The 16,919-nt window shown below is 39.8% G+C and overlaps 1 protein-coding gene across 1 annotated transcript in view; it reads right to left on the bottom strand.

Annotated features, from left to right (window-relative positions):
- The window catches only part of CNTNAP5 (contactin associated protein family member 5), an 883,101-nt gene that overhangs the window by 326,381 nt on the left and 539,801 nt on the right, over positions 1-16,919 (bottom strand). The window contains exon 11 of the mRNA XM_067742208.1: positions 3,770-3,876. Within this exon, the coding sequence (XP_067598309.1) occupies positions 3,770-3,876 (107 nt within the window). The remainder of the gene's footprint in view (positions 1-3,769; positions 3,877-16,919) is intronic.

Here is a 16,919-nt window from a genome sequence, read left to right as displayed (position 1 = left end):
CCCACATCGGCAGGCAGACTCTCAACCACTGCGCCACCAGGGAAGCCCAGACATACCTATTTTTAACAGCAACCTACCATGTTTAAGGACTTTGGGAATTCCCATTGTACCATTCCTTAAGAGTTCGTCATACCTTCCTCCTCAGCCAGACCCCTCTCTTATCCACAAAGTGAGATAGAAAGAAGCGAATCATATCTGTCATTAGTCCTATTGGTTCACATTTACTAGGATGCACTGAGAATGAAAAAAACCAAACTAATCCTAAAGAGCACAAAAAGACAAAAGACCAGTAGTCAAGAAATTACAAGTTTTAAGCATCATTATAAATGTCTTACAAATCTAAAGGTCTTGCATCGACTCTTCTGATTGTGCATGACTGTTTCAAGGAATTACAGCCCAACACACCAAGGGCATTACCATTTCCACCCTAGCATGTTTGCGAACTTGCTTGTTTTGCTTTTACCTGAGGGGATCCTCCGTTCTGTTTTCTGTATTTTAGCAGCTCTCATTTCTGATGCCCTACATTTGGGACACAGATTTTCTGAAGGCAGGAAAGCATGACTTGATTTACTCAATTTACACATGTGACGCAAAACAGTGCCCCTCACCCAATTGGGGGGAGGAAGAGGGATTAGTTAAAGGGAGACAAATTTTTGAATTGCATAGGCATCCAAACCTCACAGCCACCCGAGCACCTCCGATCTGTCCTGGCTGGGTGCCCAGAAGGGAAGGAGGGGTTTAATAGTGTTGCAGCCCATGGTATAAACCCTGAGTAATGTCACAGAAAGGGGGATAAAAAGAGAATGAGGTTTTTAAGGCTTGGTATGTTAAGTTTCCTGCTCATCAACTTTGACAGTGTTCCTTTAAAAATCAGCACCTCACATCCATCGACTTTTAAGTTCATGCTTTTTTTATAGAGTTGGAAATCTTCTATTTTTAGCATGATGGATGGATAAATTTAAAGGAGGAGAGCATCCATAGAGATGAAATTCTCAAAATATTATTAAATTACTTTAGGAGAAAGTGAACAGAATAAGATTTACAAACCATAGGAACGTTATCATATGATTTGGCCAGTATTTGGATAGTTCTGACTTAAATCTTCAAGTTTCTCTCATCTCACTATTAAACTGATGGCCACTCTGGTTGCCTCTGAGCTTCTTACAAGAGCATTGTCCATACAATCTGGACAGTCCCATATGTGTCCTACAATGTATCTGTCCAAGTATATGTTGTCCTTGGCTGTTTAGGGATAATAGTTCTGGAACCGGCCTCAACACTTATAGATTGGGGGGCTTCCCTGGTGGTGCAGTGGTTGAGAATCTGCCTGCCAATTCAGGGGACACGAGTTTGGGCCCTGGTCCGGGAAGATTCCACATGCCGCAGAGCAACTAAGCCTGTGTGCCACAACTACTGAGCCTGCATGCCACAACTACTGAAGCCCACGTGCCTAGAGCCTGTGCTCCACAGCAGGAGAAGCCACTGCAGTGAGAAGCCTGTGCACTGCAATGAAGAGTAGCCCCAGCTTGCTGCAACGAGAGAAAGCCCACATGCAGCAACGAAGACCCAACATGGTCAAAAATTAATTAATTAATTTTTTTAAAAAATTATAGATTGGTATTCATTGAGAATCTTAAATAAAAACTTGTAATTTTAGCCCTTAAATGGTCCACAAGATTTTGTTAGTTTTCCTTTACAGCATCTGTGCAAAAACAAGCTCCAGCGTGTTAAAATTTTGTCCTTGTTCAAGTATAAGAGTTTGCTAAAAATTAAATCTAATCTCTCTCAGTCTGTTGTTCACTGTTCCAAATCTCTAAATAGAAAATTTTAAGTAAGTTATATCATTATAAAGCCAGGCAGTGTTTTTCACTTCTACAGGCAGCTAACAGTAATAATGTCATCTCATGATGGCCAGTGGGCTATTTCTTCTCTGATTTGCTTGGCCTCTTCTGTGGTCACCATTGGTGAATGTTACATTACAAGGCATAGAAGAGGCCACAGAATGGTTGAGAGGTCTGCAGGGATGAGAGCATCAGCGCTGTTCAGCCTGGATCAGAGTCTGATTCTAGCCCAGCTGGCATCTACCATTCCCTTTCTGCATTCTGAGTGCCATGCCAAGAACAGCAAGGACTTAAGGAAAACAGGTGAGATCTGGTCCTGAGTGATAGTCTCCTTGAAGTCCTCAGAATAGGTCCAGCCTTGGCTTGGTTCTTACATTATTCTAGAAGGCCCTTCTCCCACTCCTCTACCTTCTAAGTCAATTTTGAAGTTCACATTTTCTGTGAAATCTCCTACAACTATAGCCAGCACCTTCCAATTACATCTTTGTCAGTTAAACTTACAGTTCATTTCACACAGTTTGACATACAATTCTCCAAACAGCAAACCTTCTCTATTTTGTCATGTGTTTTTTTTTTGTTTGGTGACCCTGACAGGACTATCGAATTATGGAAATCGTGGCACTGCTGCTCTTCCTTTACTTTTTCCTCCTCTCCCCTTATTCTCTGTGTGCTCCGGGTTCCTCACTTCCTGCTTCCTTTCTTACCATTTACTGTCAGAACTCTCTCGCCATGTGAAACTACTTACAGTTTCAGTTTCCTGTTTTCTTTTCCTTGTCTGCCACATTCCTATCACGAGATCAGCTCAAATCTTCTATCTGAAGCCTCCCCAACATGGACACACAGACATTGTCAGTACTTATCACCAATATGTTGGTTCTATTGTCTCAGATACCATGGTAAGATGACACTTCCTACCCCCTTGAAGTTAGGTGCTTACGGGACTTTATTTGGCCAATGATTCCATGAGTGTAAGTAACATTTGCCACTTCCAGGTAGAAGCGTCCAAGTAGAAACTTCCAGGTAGAAGCTTTTAGAAACACATGTTTCCTTGTGCATCCCTCTCCCTGACAGGGCAACATTCCAGATGATGGACTCTCTGTCAGCTTCCCAGAATAAGAACACCTTTGGAAGAGGCTCCCCTGCAGACCTGTGATATGCAGGTAACACAGGCATGACTCAACTGCTCATTACTTACGCCACCGAGATGCAGGTTGTTTATTGCACAGCCTAACTTAGCCCATCTAGAAAATGCAGTTGACTTCAGAGCTCTTCTCTGTGTGCCTACAGCACCTTGTCTTTCCTCTACCTCAACACTTATCCTATTTCCTGTCTGTCTTCCTGGTAGACCTTGAGCTTCATGATGATATGGCTTTGTATTTGTTCATCCTTTATGCTCACCACAGTGTTTGGCATAGAGTATGCTCTCAAGAAACACACGTTGGGGACTTCCCTGGTGGCACAGTGGTTAAGAATCTGCCTGCCAATGCAGGGGACATGGGTTCGATCCCTGGTCCAGGAAGATCCCACATGCCATGGAGCAACTAAGGCCATGTGCCACAGCTACTGAGCCTGCACTCTAGAGCTGGTGAGCCGCAACTACTGAGCCCAAGAGCCACAACTATTGAGCCCACATTTTTCAACTACTGAAGCTTGCACGCCTAGAGCCCATGCTCTGCAACAAGAGAAGCCACTGCAGTGAGAAGCCCCCGCACCACAACAAAGAGAAGCCCACACTCACAGCAACTAGAGGAAGCCAGTGCACAGCAGTGAAGACTGAATGCAGCCAAAAATTAAAAAAAAAAAAAAAGAAACACACACTGAAGGAATGAATAAAACGTGCCCACCCCACGTTGAATATATCCTGACATTATCCCTGATATTCGTGGATTTTTGCCCATTCTACTGTGGGTAGGCATGAGTCTACTCACAGTTATGGCAGGTGGCGCCCACGTAACCTGTGTCACTGCAGTTACAGTAGAAGGTCACCCAGGACTGGAAGCAGCTTCCTCCATGTTCACAGTAGTTTGGCAAACACCTTGAGAGATGGAGCAAAATCAAACAAAATAAACCAAATCAGTTGAAATAAGGGGAAAAACAAAAACGTCTTATATCCAACTACATGAATTAATGGTAGAAATCGGTCTGCACTACTCCCATTCCTGAGTGAGACTTGAGTACGTGAACATAAGACAATGGTTTCACCACAAGAGGTGGGTCCACCTGGTACTACTGGGCAAAGAAAGGCTCAGGGCTGATTTAGGCAATTAAATAAAGCATTTCAACACTGGGGCACATGTTCATTGACTTAAAGTTAATTTGAAGTGGTCAGAATTTATAAGGTTTTTTCACTTACTGTAGAACAAAATAGACAAAGATGTAATTTTGCATTTTGAAAAGGTTTTGCGTTTTTAAAGGAAAGGGGAAAGGGGCAAATAATTGAGGTCATAATCCTCCTGCTTCTCTTTTGGGTGATGGCCAGGAATCTATTTTAAACTCCCCATGAATTTGAAAAGATTGTATCTGTTCAGTTAACATACTAGGAAATTCTATAATTATTAAAAGAGCCAATAACACCCTTAAAATGAAGCCTTTACTACTTATAATGAAAACAGTATGACTATTCTGAAAAATATTTTCACTTTAAAAACTCTCTGAAACATTCATATAAGTTAACCCAGAAATCACCCTTAGATGGCTCTATCTTTAGGATGTATTTCAAAACATAAAACTATGTGTGCTAATTATCCTTATTCACAATGATGCCGTGATGAATCCATGTAAGTTTCCAACATGAGAAGATTTCTTAGGAAAGTTGTAGTACATAATATTAATGGGCTATCATAAAGCTACTACAAATGATGTTAGCAAAAAGGATTAAAACAGACTGGGGGTCTTCCCTGGTGGCGCAGTGGTTGAGAGTCCACCTGCCGATGCAGGGGACACGGGTTCGTGCCCCGGTCTGGGAGGATCCCACATGCCGCCGAGCGGCTAGACTCGTGAGCCATGGCCGCTGAGCCTGCACGTTCAGAGCCTATGCTCCGCAACGGGAGAGGACACAACAGTAAGAGGCCCGCTTACCGCAAAACAAAACAAAACAAAACAAAAAACAACACTGGGACTGGATTAAGTGAAAATTCAAGATATGAAGCATAACAAGGACAAACGTTAAGTGTCACTTGGGCTAAGGGGAGTGAAGGCAACATTCATTTCTTCTCGACAAAGATCACAGACTTCAGGGTTATATATATCTGAGCACAAATCCCAGCTCAGCAATTTACTACATGGTGTCTTTAGGTAATTCTCTTCATCTCTTACATACATGATTTAAAATCTCTATACTCCGGGTACTGTTCTCCTAAAAAATAACCAGGCAAGTGCTCAATATGTATAACAAATAGGATTAAGAGTAAAAGCAATTCTAAACACTGAAATTTTTGAAAACAATCTTTACGGGAAGAGTAAAATCCCATGAATTTCAACAGGGATGGGGAATAAACAGCGAAATCACAGAAGTGGTATAATACAACAAAAGGGTTCATTGTGCAGCCTCCGAAAATGTGAGGCAAGGAAAAGGAAGATGATTTACCCTAAGTGTCCTACATAGGTAGGAAACCCTCCAGCAATGATTGTTTCAAAGCCCAGAAACTAATATTCCTGAATATGTCCAGACATATTATTAGAAATTTTCTGCTCAGCACAGCAAACACACTATTGTGCTGACAGGGCTTCTGTTTGGGAAAAACCTTTTGATAACTCCATGGTGTCCAGCTAAGGCTTAAAAACACAGAAAAAAGCAGGGAGGGGGGGAAGGGACTCAGCAATTTTGCTCTGGAACATGACCACAAAATCCAACCAATCAATAAATAAACCAAAACATGAGCCCTTCCCTACTGCAAATTCTACCCTTCCTCTGGATTCCCCCACCCAGCTTGGTGGAAAAGAAACAGGCTTGTTACTCAGATAAACCACAGGTTTCTGGCCCCCCACCCCCGACACCAGTAACATTGTGCTGTGGGGAAGTTAGATAAACTTGAAGCATAAGTGTCCTCACGAGCAAACTCCAAGCAAGAACCTCTGCCTCTGGGTGTGCCCTGATAGAGAGCCTGTGAAGGCCCACCCTCCTCCACACCTTTTCTTCTTTCGCATCCAGAACTGCTTGTTCCTGAATACTGCTTCTCCTGCAGTGTACTTTTCTCAAGATCTTTCCCCTCTGAACCTCTCAAATTCTTACATGACATGTCTATGGCTGCTCTATCCCACCCCATCCCACTCCCCTCCCCCAATCACACATATACACACACACACACACACGCGCGCGCGCACACACACACACACACACACACACACACACACACACGAGTCAGATTCCATGATTGACAAACAATGGTATTACTGTTCCCGTCCCTCCACCAAGAAAAAGTTAATTGCTTTAAAGATGGAAAGCTGAGCACAGCCAGGTCAGTAGGTAGTTATCCTCTAGTTCTTTTGGTTTTGGCACCAAGAAAGTTCAGATCAGCCCCTTTTTGGATGACTGAAGCTATAAGATAAAAACTCAGAAGTTGTCATTGGCCATGTTTTCAGCCATGAGAAGAACGCTTATCTGCAGTGAAAAAGAGAGAGAAAAAAATGCTGAGGTCCAGAATGCAGCAGAAAAGACAGATGGAGAGAATCCTGACAATATTTGTATGGCGGGTCTCTGCTGTTTCCAAGATTAGGTTGCATCCCTGAACTTTCTGAGGGCTGGTTGTTTTAATCTAGCTTAGATTCTGTGAGACAACCCAAGATCTTTCTGGGAAAACCCCCTATGTATTCAGGCTAGCTTGAGTTGGGATTCTCTTATTTCCAACTAACAATCTTAACTTTTTGTAAATCAGCATCCTATAAATACAAACAGCAATAGAAACACATTTTTCCTTACAATTTTACACTTTAAAGTATTTTTAAAACTCAATATTGCCAAGCTAAGTGGGGCGTGTAGGGGGAGGGATCTTGTGGAAAAGTATAAGAACTAGCTGGGTACTTTGAACATACTTAAAAAGCCTCGCACAGACCTTGTATTACAGTGTTACTAAGCTCAATTTACCAACGAATATGTAGGCTAGAAATTCATTTGTTTATGGTCACTCAAAAAAAATGATGTATTTCTGAGAGGGAAAAAGAGTACCTGGGGAAAGAAAAGCATCTAATATTCCTAGAATGAGAAAAAATTGAATGAATACTTACAGGGCTGCCTTTGAGCTTGGTTCATTTTGGTTCAATGCACACTGTGATTAGAAAAACTCTTTTGTAAAGTAGACACTCAAAATAAAAGATGTATAACCCCAACTGGCTTATTTAAAAAGGGCAGTTTTAGGAGTATAATTTCCGTGTTCTTTAATCAGTTCATTTTAACTGGTGTTTTGTTTCTTTTTTCTCTCTACTTGGTATACACTGAGCACTTGAGACATGAACGCAGAAAGAGGCCAGTGTGGAACTACGCAAGTGAATAGAACTCATTAAGTGTGAGGACAGTGACAATCTTAGGTGTAAGGCACTGAATTCAATTTGCTACGAGATAATCATGCTGAACAACTACCTTCTAAAATCCTAATGATATTTCATATATAGCTGAATCAGATGTGCCTTCTTGTGGTGTACGACGTTTAATAAACAGAGCTTTCAGCAGAAACACAACTGTTGATGTCATACTCTTCAGAAGCCCAAAGAAGCATTATGATGTGTGCCAGCAAGGACTCGGAGAGCAGGGCACACGCAAAAGAAGCTGTTTGCGTCTCTCTAAAAGTAGGATGTGCATAATTTGAAGGGAGATGAACGAAAGAGTTGAAGAAAAGGCAGAAAAGAATTAGGAATGGAAGGAGAAAAGAAAAAAATATAACAGGGACAAAAGCGTTATACGAGTTTTATATGAGAAAGTATAATTTTCCCCGAAATCAAAACTTCTTCCAAAAGAAAAGGCTCATTGCTAGTTGGAGCTGTAGACCACCCACGTAAGAGATGAAGTGGGCGGAAGAGTTGTCCAGAGTGGCCCATGGACCTCATTAATGGTCCCATTCAGCCTTCCGTGGCATATGGTTCTGGCTCACAGTTGTTTGGCGGTGTGCTTTCTTGTTCGCAGGGAGATATGAAGGAAAACAAAATGCTTCTCCTTAAAGATGCACAGCAAGGGAGACAGTTAGATAAGCTTCTTCAAAGAAGAGAGTGTTTTACAGAATACTGAGAGACTGACCTACTCCAAAGACTAGAGTCCAGTTTCAAGCATCTTGGCAAGCATATTTTCTGCCAAATACACTTCGTCCCCCCGCCCCCGCCGGGCATTAGGAAGAACAAAGGGACCCCTGCCGTTTTCCTTGAGAAAGATCAGAGTGGTTCTTTCCCTAACTTAGCTTTCACTGAGGCCAAGCACAAGTTTCCAGCTGGAGCAGACCAACCCTGGGAAAAGCATTAAGAAAGCAGGGGGAATCAACATAGTTTTGGAAAATATAGTCAGTATGTTTATAATTTAGAAAGTTTCAAAGAATCAATATGAATTTTCGGCTTCTCTTAAACGAAGATCAGATTACTGAGAACAGTCATTGCAAATCTCCTGATTTTCCATGTCAGTGACTTCCAAATTTATATTTCAAGTTCAGTCTTCTCTCCTGAATTCCAGACCCATAAATCCAGCTGCCTGCTTCAAAGTTCCACTTGGGTGTCAGATGTTTCAAACTGCATGTCCAAACCTGACTTTCTGATCTCATACTTCGCCTCCTGCCCCCCAAGTTCTCTACTCACATCCTTCACTATCAGAGGAGGGCAACTCCATACTTACCATTCTCCAGACCCCAACACTTGCAAGTCCCCCCCACTTCCCTCACAGCCCTCATCTGAGGGACGAGTACATGTCTCTGGCTCTGCTTTTAGAATCTGTTCTGCATCTGACCACTTCTCATCACCTCCTGCTACCACTCTGGTCTGAGTCACCAGCATCTCTTGCCTGAACAACTGTGATCATCAGCCAACTGGTCTACCAGCCTCCATCTCCAATCCCTTCAGTATGTCCCCAGCACAAAAGCAAGAGAGATCCTATTAACATCTAAGGCAGACTGAAACCCTTCAAGGGCTTTATGTTTTAATCAAGGTAAAAGCAACATCTTTAAACTACCTACCAGCTCCTGCTGATCTGTACCCCCATCACTTCTCCAAATTCATCCCTACTCTTCTCCCTTTTCTACATCTCCCCCAGACATGCTGAACTCCTTGTTGTCCTTAAAGCACACCAGGGATGCTGCTTTGTCAGGGTCTTTGCACTGAAGTTCTCTTTGCCCAGGATGCTCTCCCCCACATGTCTACATGGCCCACTCCTCACCTCCTTCTTGTCTCTGATAAAATGGTGTTCTCAAGGAAGCCTGCCAAAATCATGCTACTTAAAGTTGCATGATCCTGCAATCCCACTCCTGGACATTTATCTGGAGAAAACTATAATTTGAAAAGGTACATGCACTACTATTCACTGCAAAAAAAAAAAAAAAAAAAAAAAAAACACAGATTCATTGCAGCACTATTAACAATAGCCAAGACATGGAAGCAACCTAAATGTTCATCAACAGATGAATGCATAAAGAAGATGTGGTATATAGACACAATGGAATATTACTCAGACATAAAAAATAATAAAATAATGCCATTTGCAGCAACAAAGATGGACCTGGAGATTATCATACTAAGTGAAGTAAGCCAGACAGAGAAAGACAAATATCATATGATATCACTTATATGTGGGAATATTTCAAAAAATAATACAAATGAACCTACATACAAAACAGAAATAGACCCAGAGACATAGAACACAAGCTTACGGTTACCAAAGGAGAAAGTGGGGAGGAGCAATAAATTGGGAGTTTGGGATTAACAGATACACGCTCTTATATATAAAATAGATAACCAACAAGGACCCACTGTATAGCACAGGGAACTATACTCAATATTTTGTAATACCTTATAAGGGAAAAGAATCTGAAAAAGAATATATATATATATATATATATACACATATGAGTGTGTATGTGTATAGATAGATAGATAGATAGATGATAGATAGATATCTGAGTCACTTTGCTGTACACCTGAAACTAACACAGCATTGTAAGTCAACTATACTTAAATTAAAAGAAAATTATAAAGTAAAATTGCAACTCTCCTTCACTCAGCACCTCCAATCCTCTTTCCCAGCCTCCCTTACTTTTTCATCCTTAGCACTTCCTGTCTTCTAACACAATATACACTCTGCTTATTCATTAAGTTTATGATTTGTTACCTGTCTTCCCACAAAGGAATGTAATCTCCATAAGGGCATAAGCTGTTTTCTATTTTGTTCACTGAGTATGCATCGTAGTAAACAGAGTGGGCACTCAATAAGTGGCTGTTGATTGCATAAATAAATAAACTTCGTATGTCTGGGGTGCAATAGCCAGCCAAAGCTGTCCTCATTTAGCTAAGCCTCTTCAGCTAACCACAGCCTATCATCTCACCTTTACTATTACCTGCCTGACACTGAGCAGCACAATAAGAGCTGAGTGGGGTAGAGGGGAGACAAAGAGCTTCACCTTTTCTTAAGTGAAGAAATCTGAGACGCGTAAAGGGAGCCTTCTGTGTAACAACAGGCAAGAAGCAATTTAGAGAGAGGAGACAGAAACCCAGGTGCAGGAGGGAAGAAGTAAGATGGACACCAGGAATGCGATCCTCTTCAGTGGCCTTTAAGGCTACGAGTAAATGATGCAATTTCTTTTCATTACTTGTAAGTACAATCTCTGAAGTACTTACAGAGATAATTTTCTACAAATTGGAGATGGTTTTGAAATGATGCAACTTAGTGCTCCTTTGAAGACATGTTTAAGCATTCCTGATAAGTCTGTGTACAATTTTTGATAAGTTTTAATGAGATAAAAAGTCTGTTTGGGAAATTCAATTTATCCATCTAGCTCTTGTTACCTTTAACCAGATGTTAAAGAGTGCAATGATCTTTAACCAGCCTTGTGACTAACCTAATCACATTCAACCAGACATTCATGGTTAGTCTCCTACAAAATATCTCCACCAAGATTGGGGCATTGTGGATTTGGCTTTCTTGAAGTCTTTCCCTTTGAAAGGAAACTTCAACATGTGCTCATGATCACATCTGAGATGTAGCTTTAATGTATTATTTTCTGTTTTATAGATGAAGATAGTAAGACAAGATGAGTGTAAATAACTTGTCCGTGTATGAAGTGATGGAGCCATGCCTCCTGTCACTGAAGTCTTACTCTCAAGCACTGTGCAGTCTTTCCACCACCAAATGTCATGTGATCTATCTCCTTAAAGTGAACTCCAAGCATGCATCTTAGAGCATCACTTCTGCTAAGGGTGAGAGGGAGGGGGGGCTTCACACAGTTTCCCGCTGATTTCAGAAACTCGTTAGCAAACTTGGAGCTGTCAGTTTAGAGTTCTTAAAATATATTTTTGGTGGGAGAAGAGGTCTTGATGGCCATGACAAATGGGTTAATTGGGAATAAATAAATCCACAGGAGAGAATCAAGTATATATTTATTATATAATTAGCATAATGATATGCTATATCATATATATATCATATCATCATATATCATCATATATATATGATATATAATTTACTCTATAAATCTCATGCAGTGGTGAAGGGTGGGGAAAGATTCTATTTCAACCACTTTTTGTTACTAATTTGTGAAATCTTTAAATAAGTAGTAAAGAAGATTACCCCTGTCCCTGCTCTGCTCTTGTTTTTATTTTAATTTTTTCAGATAACAAAGACTTTTTCCTGTATTTGCTAAGTCTATCTGAGTTAATGAGATTGTTTCTAGACTCTGCCTGCTTTGGGTGGAAGGGCCTTATAAGTTATTAATGCAAGCCAGACACAGCCTTTTAGCCTGTTCAAAAATTCAAAACTTTAACCTATTATTTAACATAAACTTAAGAATTATCTAATCTTACAAATATAGAAAAATGCAGAGACTCATCACGGTCTTAAGCAAAATGGAAAATGCATTCAGGAATACATTTGTCTTTGAATACAAGGATACAGACTTCATGGTCAGCCCACTATCAATGGTGGAGCACTTGACTGAGCATAGGGGCCAGAGTGGTCCAGGAGCACCACCAACAAGGATAACGTCTGCATGTTCATCTCTTTGCATAATAAGTTCCTATTTAAGGCATAAAATTTCTAATCCCCAAAATTTGTAAATTCAGTATCAACAGCTTAAGATAATCAAAGCCTTAGTATTAATGTTTTTGGGTGAAGAAGGAATATGGTACTGAAAGAAAAAAAAAAAAGGTCCCAAAGGTGATCTTGTCCAGAAACTTCTATATCATGCATCTTTCTGGGAAGAAACTAGCATTCTTGACTTTGAAAAAATTCTTTAAGCATATTTATAGTGAATTTTAATAAGATTAAGAGCAATGTCAGTAGATTGTAACCCTTAAGAGGAAGCTTACTTAGGACCTTAAATAGTCTTGCATCAAGTCAAGAAGTTTAATAATCATTAATTGACCACTTTTGTTATGTCTAACAAGGAATATCTAATTTTTCCTTTTTCATAAAGTAGGACCTGCCAAGAGTTGGAGCTTTGAATTGGCCTGAGATAGGTTTTTTTTTTTTTCCTCTTGTAGCAAGATTCTATTAAAACCTTGAAAAGATTTTCTTAATAATTATTTGATATTTGTAATTTTTAAGGGAACTTGGCCTATTTAAGTATGAGCCTTGTAAACTCCAATTTAAAAAGTGTAATATAACTGATTTAGACCTAAAAATCTTCCTTATTAGAACATCTCAAATAAATTAACTTCACCAAAGTTAAATGTTCATGTTTCTGAATATTTAACTTTGATAAATATTTGGTATTCTGTTTTTTAATGTCATAAATTAAACTACTTGGAGAGTAAATAAAACATATTATAAATTGGGTCATTTGTAGAGATGTGGATAGATCTAGAGACTGTCATACAGAGTGAAGTAAGTCAGAAAGAGAAAAACAAATATTGTATATTAACACATATATGTGGAATCTAGAAAACCGGTACAGATGAACCTATTTGCAAGGCAGGAATAGAGACACAGATGTAGAGAACAAACGTATGGACACTGAGGGAGGAAAGTGGTGGGGGGCACTAGCGGTGGGATGAATTGGGAGATTGGGATTGACATATATACACTAATATGTATAAAATAGATAACTAATAAGAACCTGCTGTATAAAAAATAAATAAAATAAAATTCAAAAAAAAACGTAGTTTACAATATTTGCAGGCATTTAAATAATCAAATCCATAAATGGCATTAAGCATTATTCAAAGTCTTTGCGATTTGATTGCTGATACTTGCCAGACTTATATGTAGAATACAATTTTATAAGCTGAATTTTGAAAAAGCTTAAACAACAGGGTTTTGAATTTGTAATTCTGAGAAATTTAACCTAACTCTTTGAAACAAAAAATAAACTTGTGAACAATCTAACCTGCCTACAAAATTCATCCTTTGTGAACAGCACTAGACCTTGGGCCCCCCACTTTGCCCCCTGCTCTCCCATCAGGCTCTGCACAATACCCAGAGCATCCCTGGGAGTGACTTCCATTTGCTGAGTCTGAAGCACTGAATTCTGTCTCTGATCACCCCGCTTCTGTGGGTCTCTTTGTCACCTTAAAGGATACTTTTTGGTGAAAATAACAAATCTTAGGTTTAATCTGCTAGCCAAAATTTCCTCCAAAATGCCCTAAACTCCCCTAAACAGTATTTAGGTGAATCTTTTTCCTTAAAACTAGGAAATCTTGGATTTTACTTTATTTTTCTTAATATGCAATTGTGAGGGGAAAAGAGTTACCTCCCTTTACTTGTATATATATATTTTTTAATATTGAGGTTTTTCTTTTTATTTTCTTTATCTTTTCTGGGTATTTCTTCTTGTTTAACACATTCCCCCTCCATAACCTTGGCCAGTGTTTCCCTGTTATGTTCCTCACTGTTCATGCAGAGTGTGAAGACCATTGCCATGGATATAGTGGCATTTCCAGACCTTAAATTATGAATCTGCTTTGATTTAGCAATTCCACTTCTTGGAATAATGCCCCAGAACTGCTTTCTTACATGTACAAAGATATATGTAAAATTGTTATCATTCTTAACAATTTAAAAATGGAAACATACTTCACCATTTTGGGAATGTTTAAATAAATAACGGTATGTCCACACTATGGAATGCTATGAGTCAATTAAAATGAATACATACATTGGAAAATTCTTCATGTATAATATACTATTGAGTACATAAAATACATTGCAGAGTAACTTGTGTAGTTTCTGCTGTGATTGTCCTTGTTGTTATTAGAGAGAGAGAAAAAGTTCTGGAAGTAAACAGACCAAATTGATAATCTGTTAATAATAAACTGTGAGAATAAATGTACCATCTTATTCTTTATATATCTCTGTGGGGGGGTCATTTATTTTACAATGAAACTAGAAAGAAATATATCCATGAGCTGATATTCATATTTTATTTTGCTATCAGACAAGAGCAAAGAGAAACTCATTCCACTCAGAAAATGGTCACTAGGAATTGATAGTCAAGCTGTCCCAAGACACATTCTTAGCCCAGGGATGCTACCAGCTGGTCAAGAGAAGATGTCCAGGTGAATGAGTCTTCTGCATAAAGCTACGGGAGGCTCAGCGAGGTCCCAGCTCACCAGCCCAAGCAAAGCAGGCCTTCAAAGCCAGGTCTAATAGATCACCCTCATTAAACTTCCCTCATTAAACTCTGCAAATAAAATTCCATGGGTGAGGCCTCTGCTCCTTTGGAACAAAGCCCATCTGGTAATATAATCCTAATGATTACCATTCATTATGACCGTCTATCGATCCACGAATGTTTTAAATCACTTGTAAAAATTTAAAGAAAATGGTCTTGGTCTAAGAAAATAAGCCAAATCGTTAACTGTGTGTGCCTGAATGTCTGTCTTTCCTGCAGTTATTTAGACATGTGCAATCTTTCGAAACATGTGCACCCCCCAAAACATTCCCAACTCAAAAGCATCTAAAGAAAGTCATCTGTTAAAAGAGAAATCCATCTAAAAAATGTTCAGTACATTTATATAAACACCTATAGAAATATTTTTCCTCACTATCAAATTGTCCTCTTCTCCTTTTCCCATAACAGATTGAAACGAATAGAACATCCATCGATAGGCCTCTGGAATTCCCAAATGTTCAGATAAGTGGTTATCTATAAATGAGTCTGCATGTATTTACACTCCATGGAGTTACCCCCCTTTTTAAGAATTCTCATCCCTCCTTTATACAGCTGAAGGTCGGTTTCAATTTCTATATGCTTTCCTTAGAGACAGAAGAACAAAACATTTCAACAGTCCTCAAAATGCAAGCTGACTAATGTAAGTCTTTTAATAAAGCTCATACATAAAAAAAATCAGCCAGGTTGCCTTCGTTCCTCTGTCTGTTTGCTTTAATTAGCAGCCAACCGCGTGGATCTTGTTTTGGTTAGATAGCTTTTCTGAAAGCTTTTGAAACCTATTTCTATGCCTCTCCATTCTAACAATTACGATAATCCCATTTTACCCCCACAGTTGGATTTTCATTATAATTGAATTTTGCTGTAATTACAGCAGATGTAGATATTAAGGAATTAAGGGAAGAAAAAGGAAAGTGTCAGAAGTCAGTTTTCTAAATTTTCCAAGTCTAGTTCACAGCAGGGAGTTAATTGTCAATAGTGGCTGAGAAGATCCCCAGATAATGGACAAAGCAATGATGGTCAAGTAAGTTTGCAGTGCACATCGGTGATCCCAGGAGTCCTGCTGGGGTTCAAGACAGAGCCGGACACCCACAGTGTCCACTTCTCCTCCCTGCACTAGCCTTTAGTGGAGAATGAATAGCAAAATGGGAAGGTGCTCTCTTCAAGTTTTTGACCAAGAGAGGCTCAGCTCTCCTCTAAAGCCATTTCTTCAAAGCACAGGACATTCCAAATCAAGAAGAATTTGTCAGTGTTACCCATTCCAATACTTGTTACTATGAGAAGCAACTGGAGGCCAGGAATCTAATAGCAAATCATAGCTACCTGGTTACTTTAGAGGCAAAGATACGTATCTCCTTTCTCCAAGTAATAAAAGAATATGTTTTTAAAAATCACAAGGGAAGAAAACTCCCTATTAACCAGATGTGGGTCATTTTGACTAAATCACATAGAATCAAATTTCTCTAATCAATCCATTTGTCTCCATAGCATAGACGTGCTTCATTAGAATGGAAATTTATAGATGGGCTCTGCATTTCAGGGGAGAGCAATCTGGTCTGGTTTTTCTACCTCATTATCAGTTAGGTAAAAGGTTTTGTGTGCCTTGTAGTAGAGTGATTTTGTTTAACACCATTGAGAAGGCATCTCAATTGTTATGTTGAGTCTGTGCAGGAAGTGCAAACAGTAGATTATTAGAATGGTCTTATTCTTAAATTTTAGGACATCATTCAGACCCCACTATGAATGGGTACAATGTTATCATTCGGTTCAGGGATTCTCAAATTTTGTTTAAAATGTGGACTCTGGGGCTTCCCTGGTGACGCAGTGGTTGGGAGTCCGCCTGCCGATGCAGGGGACGCAGGTTCGTGCCCCGGTCCGGGAGGATCCCGCATGCCGCGGAGCGGCTGGGCCCATGGGCCATGGCCACTGAACCTGCGCGTCCGGGGCCTGTGCTCCACAACGGGAGAGGCCGCGGCAGTGAGAGGCCCATGTACTGCAGGAAAAAGAAAATATGGACTCTGATACAGTGGGTCTGGGATAGAGCCTAAGGTTCTGCATTTATTATAAGCTCCCTGCAGATGCCAAGGCTCCTGGTCCTCACACTGCTGTGAATAGCTAGGGCCTAGACTCCAGTAGAGAACTATTTCAATCCGGGGATTGCAAACTGTAGTGGTTTCCCCCCTTTTTTTTGCATATATTTCTGTTTTTTTTAATTTTAAATTTAAAAAACAATGTGTTATGTATCAGATTTTAACACACTACACTAACAATATGCTAGTTTTGTGCTCCAGGT

The sequence above is a fragment of the Pseudorca crassidens genome, chromosome 6 (genome assembly GCF_039906515.1).
Source record: "Pseudorca crassidens isolate mPseCra1 chromosome 6, mPseCra1.hap1, whole genome shotgun sequence".
Classification (NCBI taxonomy): Eukaryota; Metazoa; Chordata; class Mammalia; order Artiodactyla; family Delphinidae; genus Pseudorca; species Pseudorca crassidens.
This window is presented reverse-complemented; position numbering and strand designations above follow the sequence as displayed.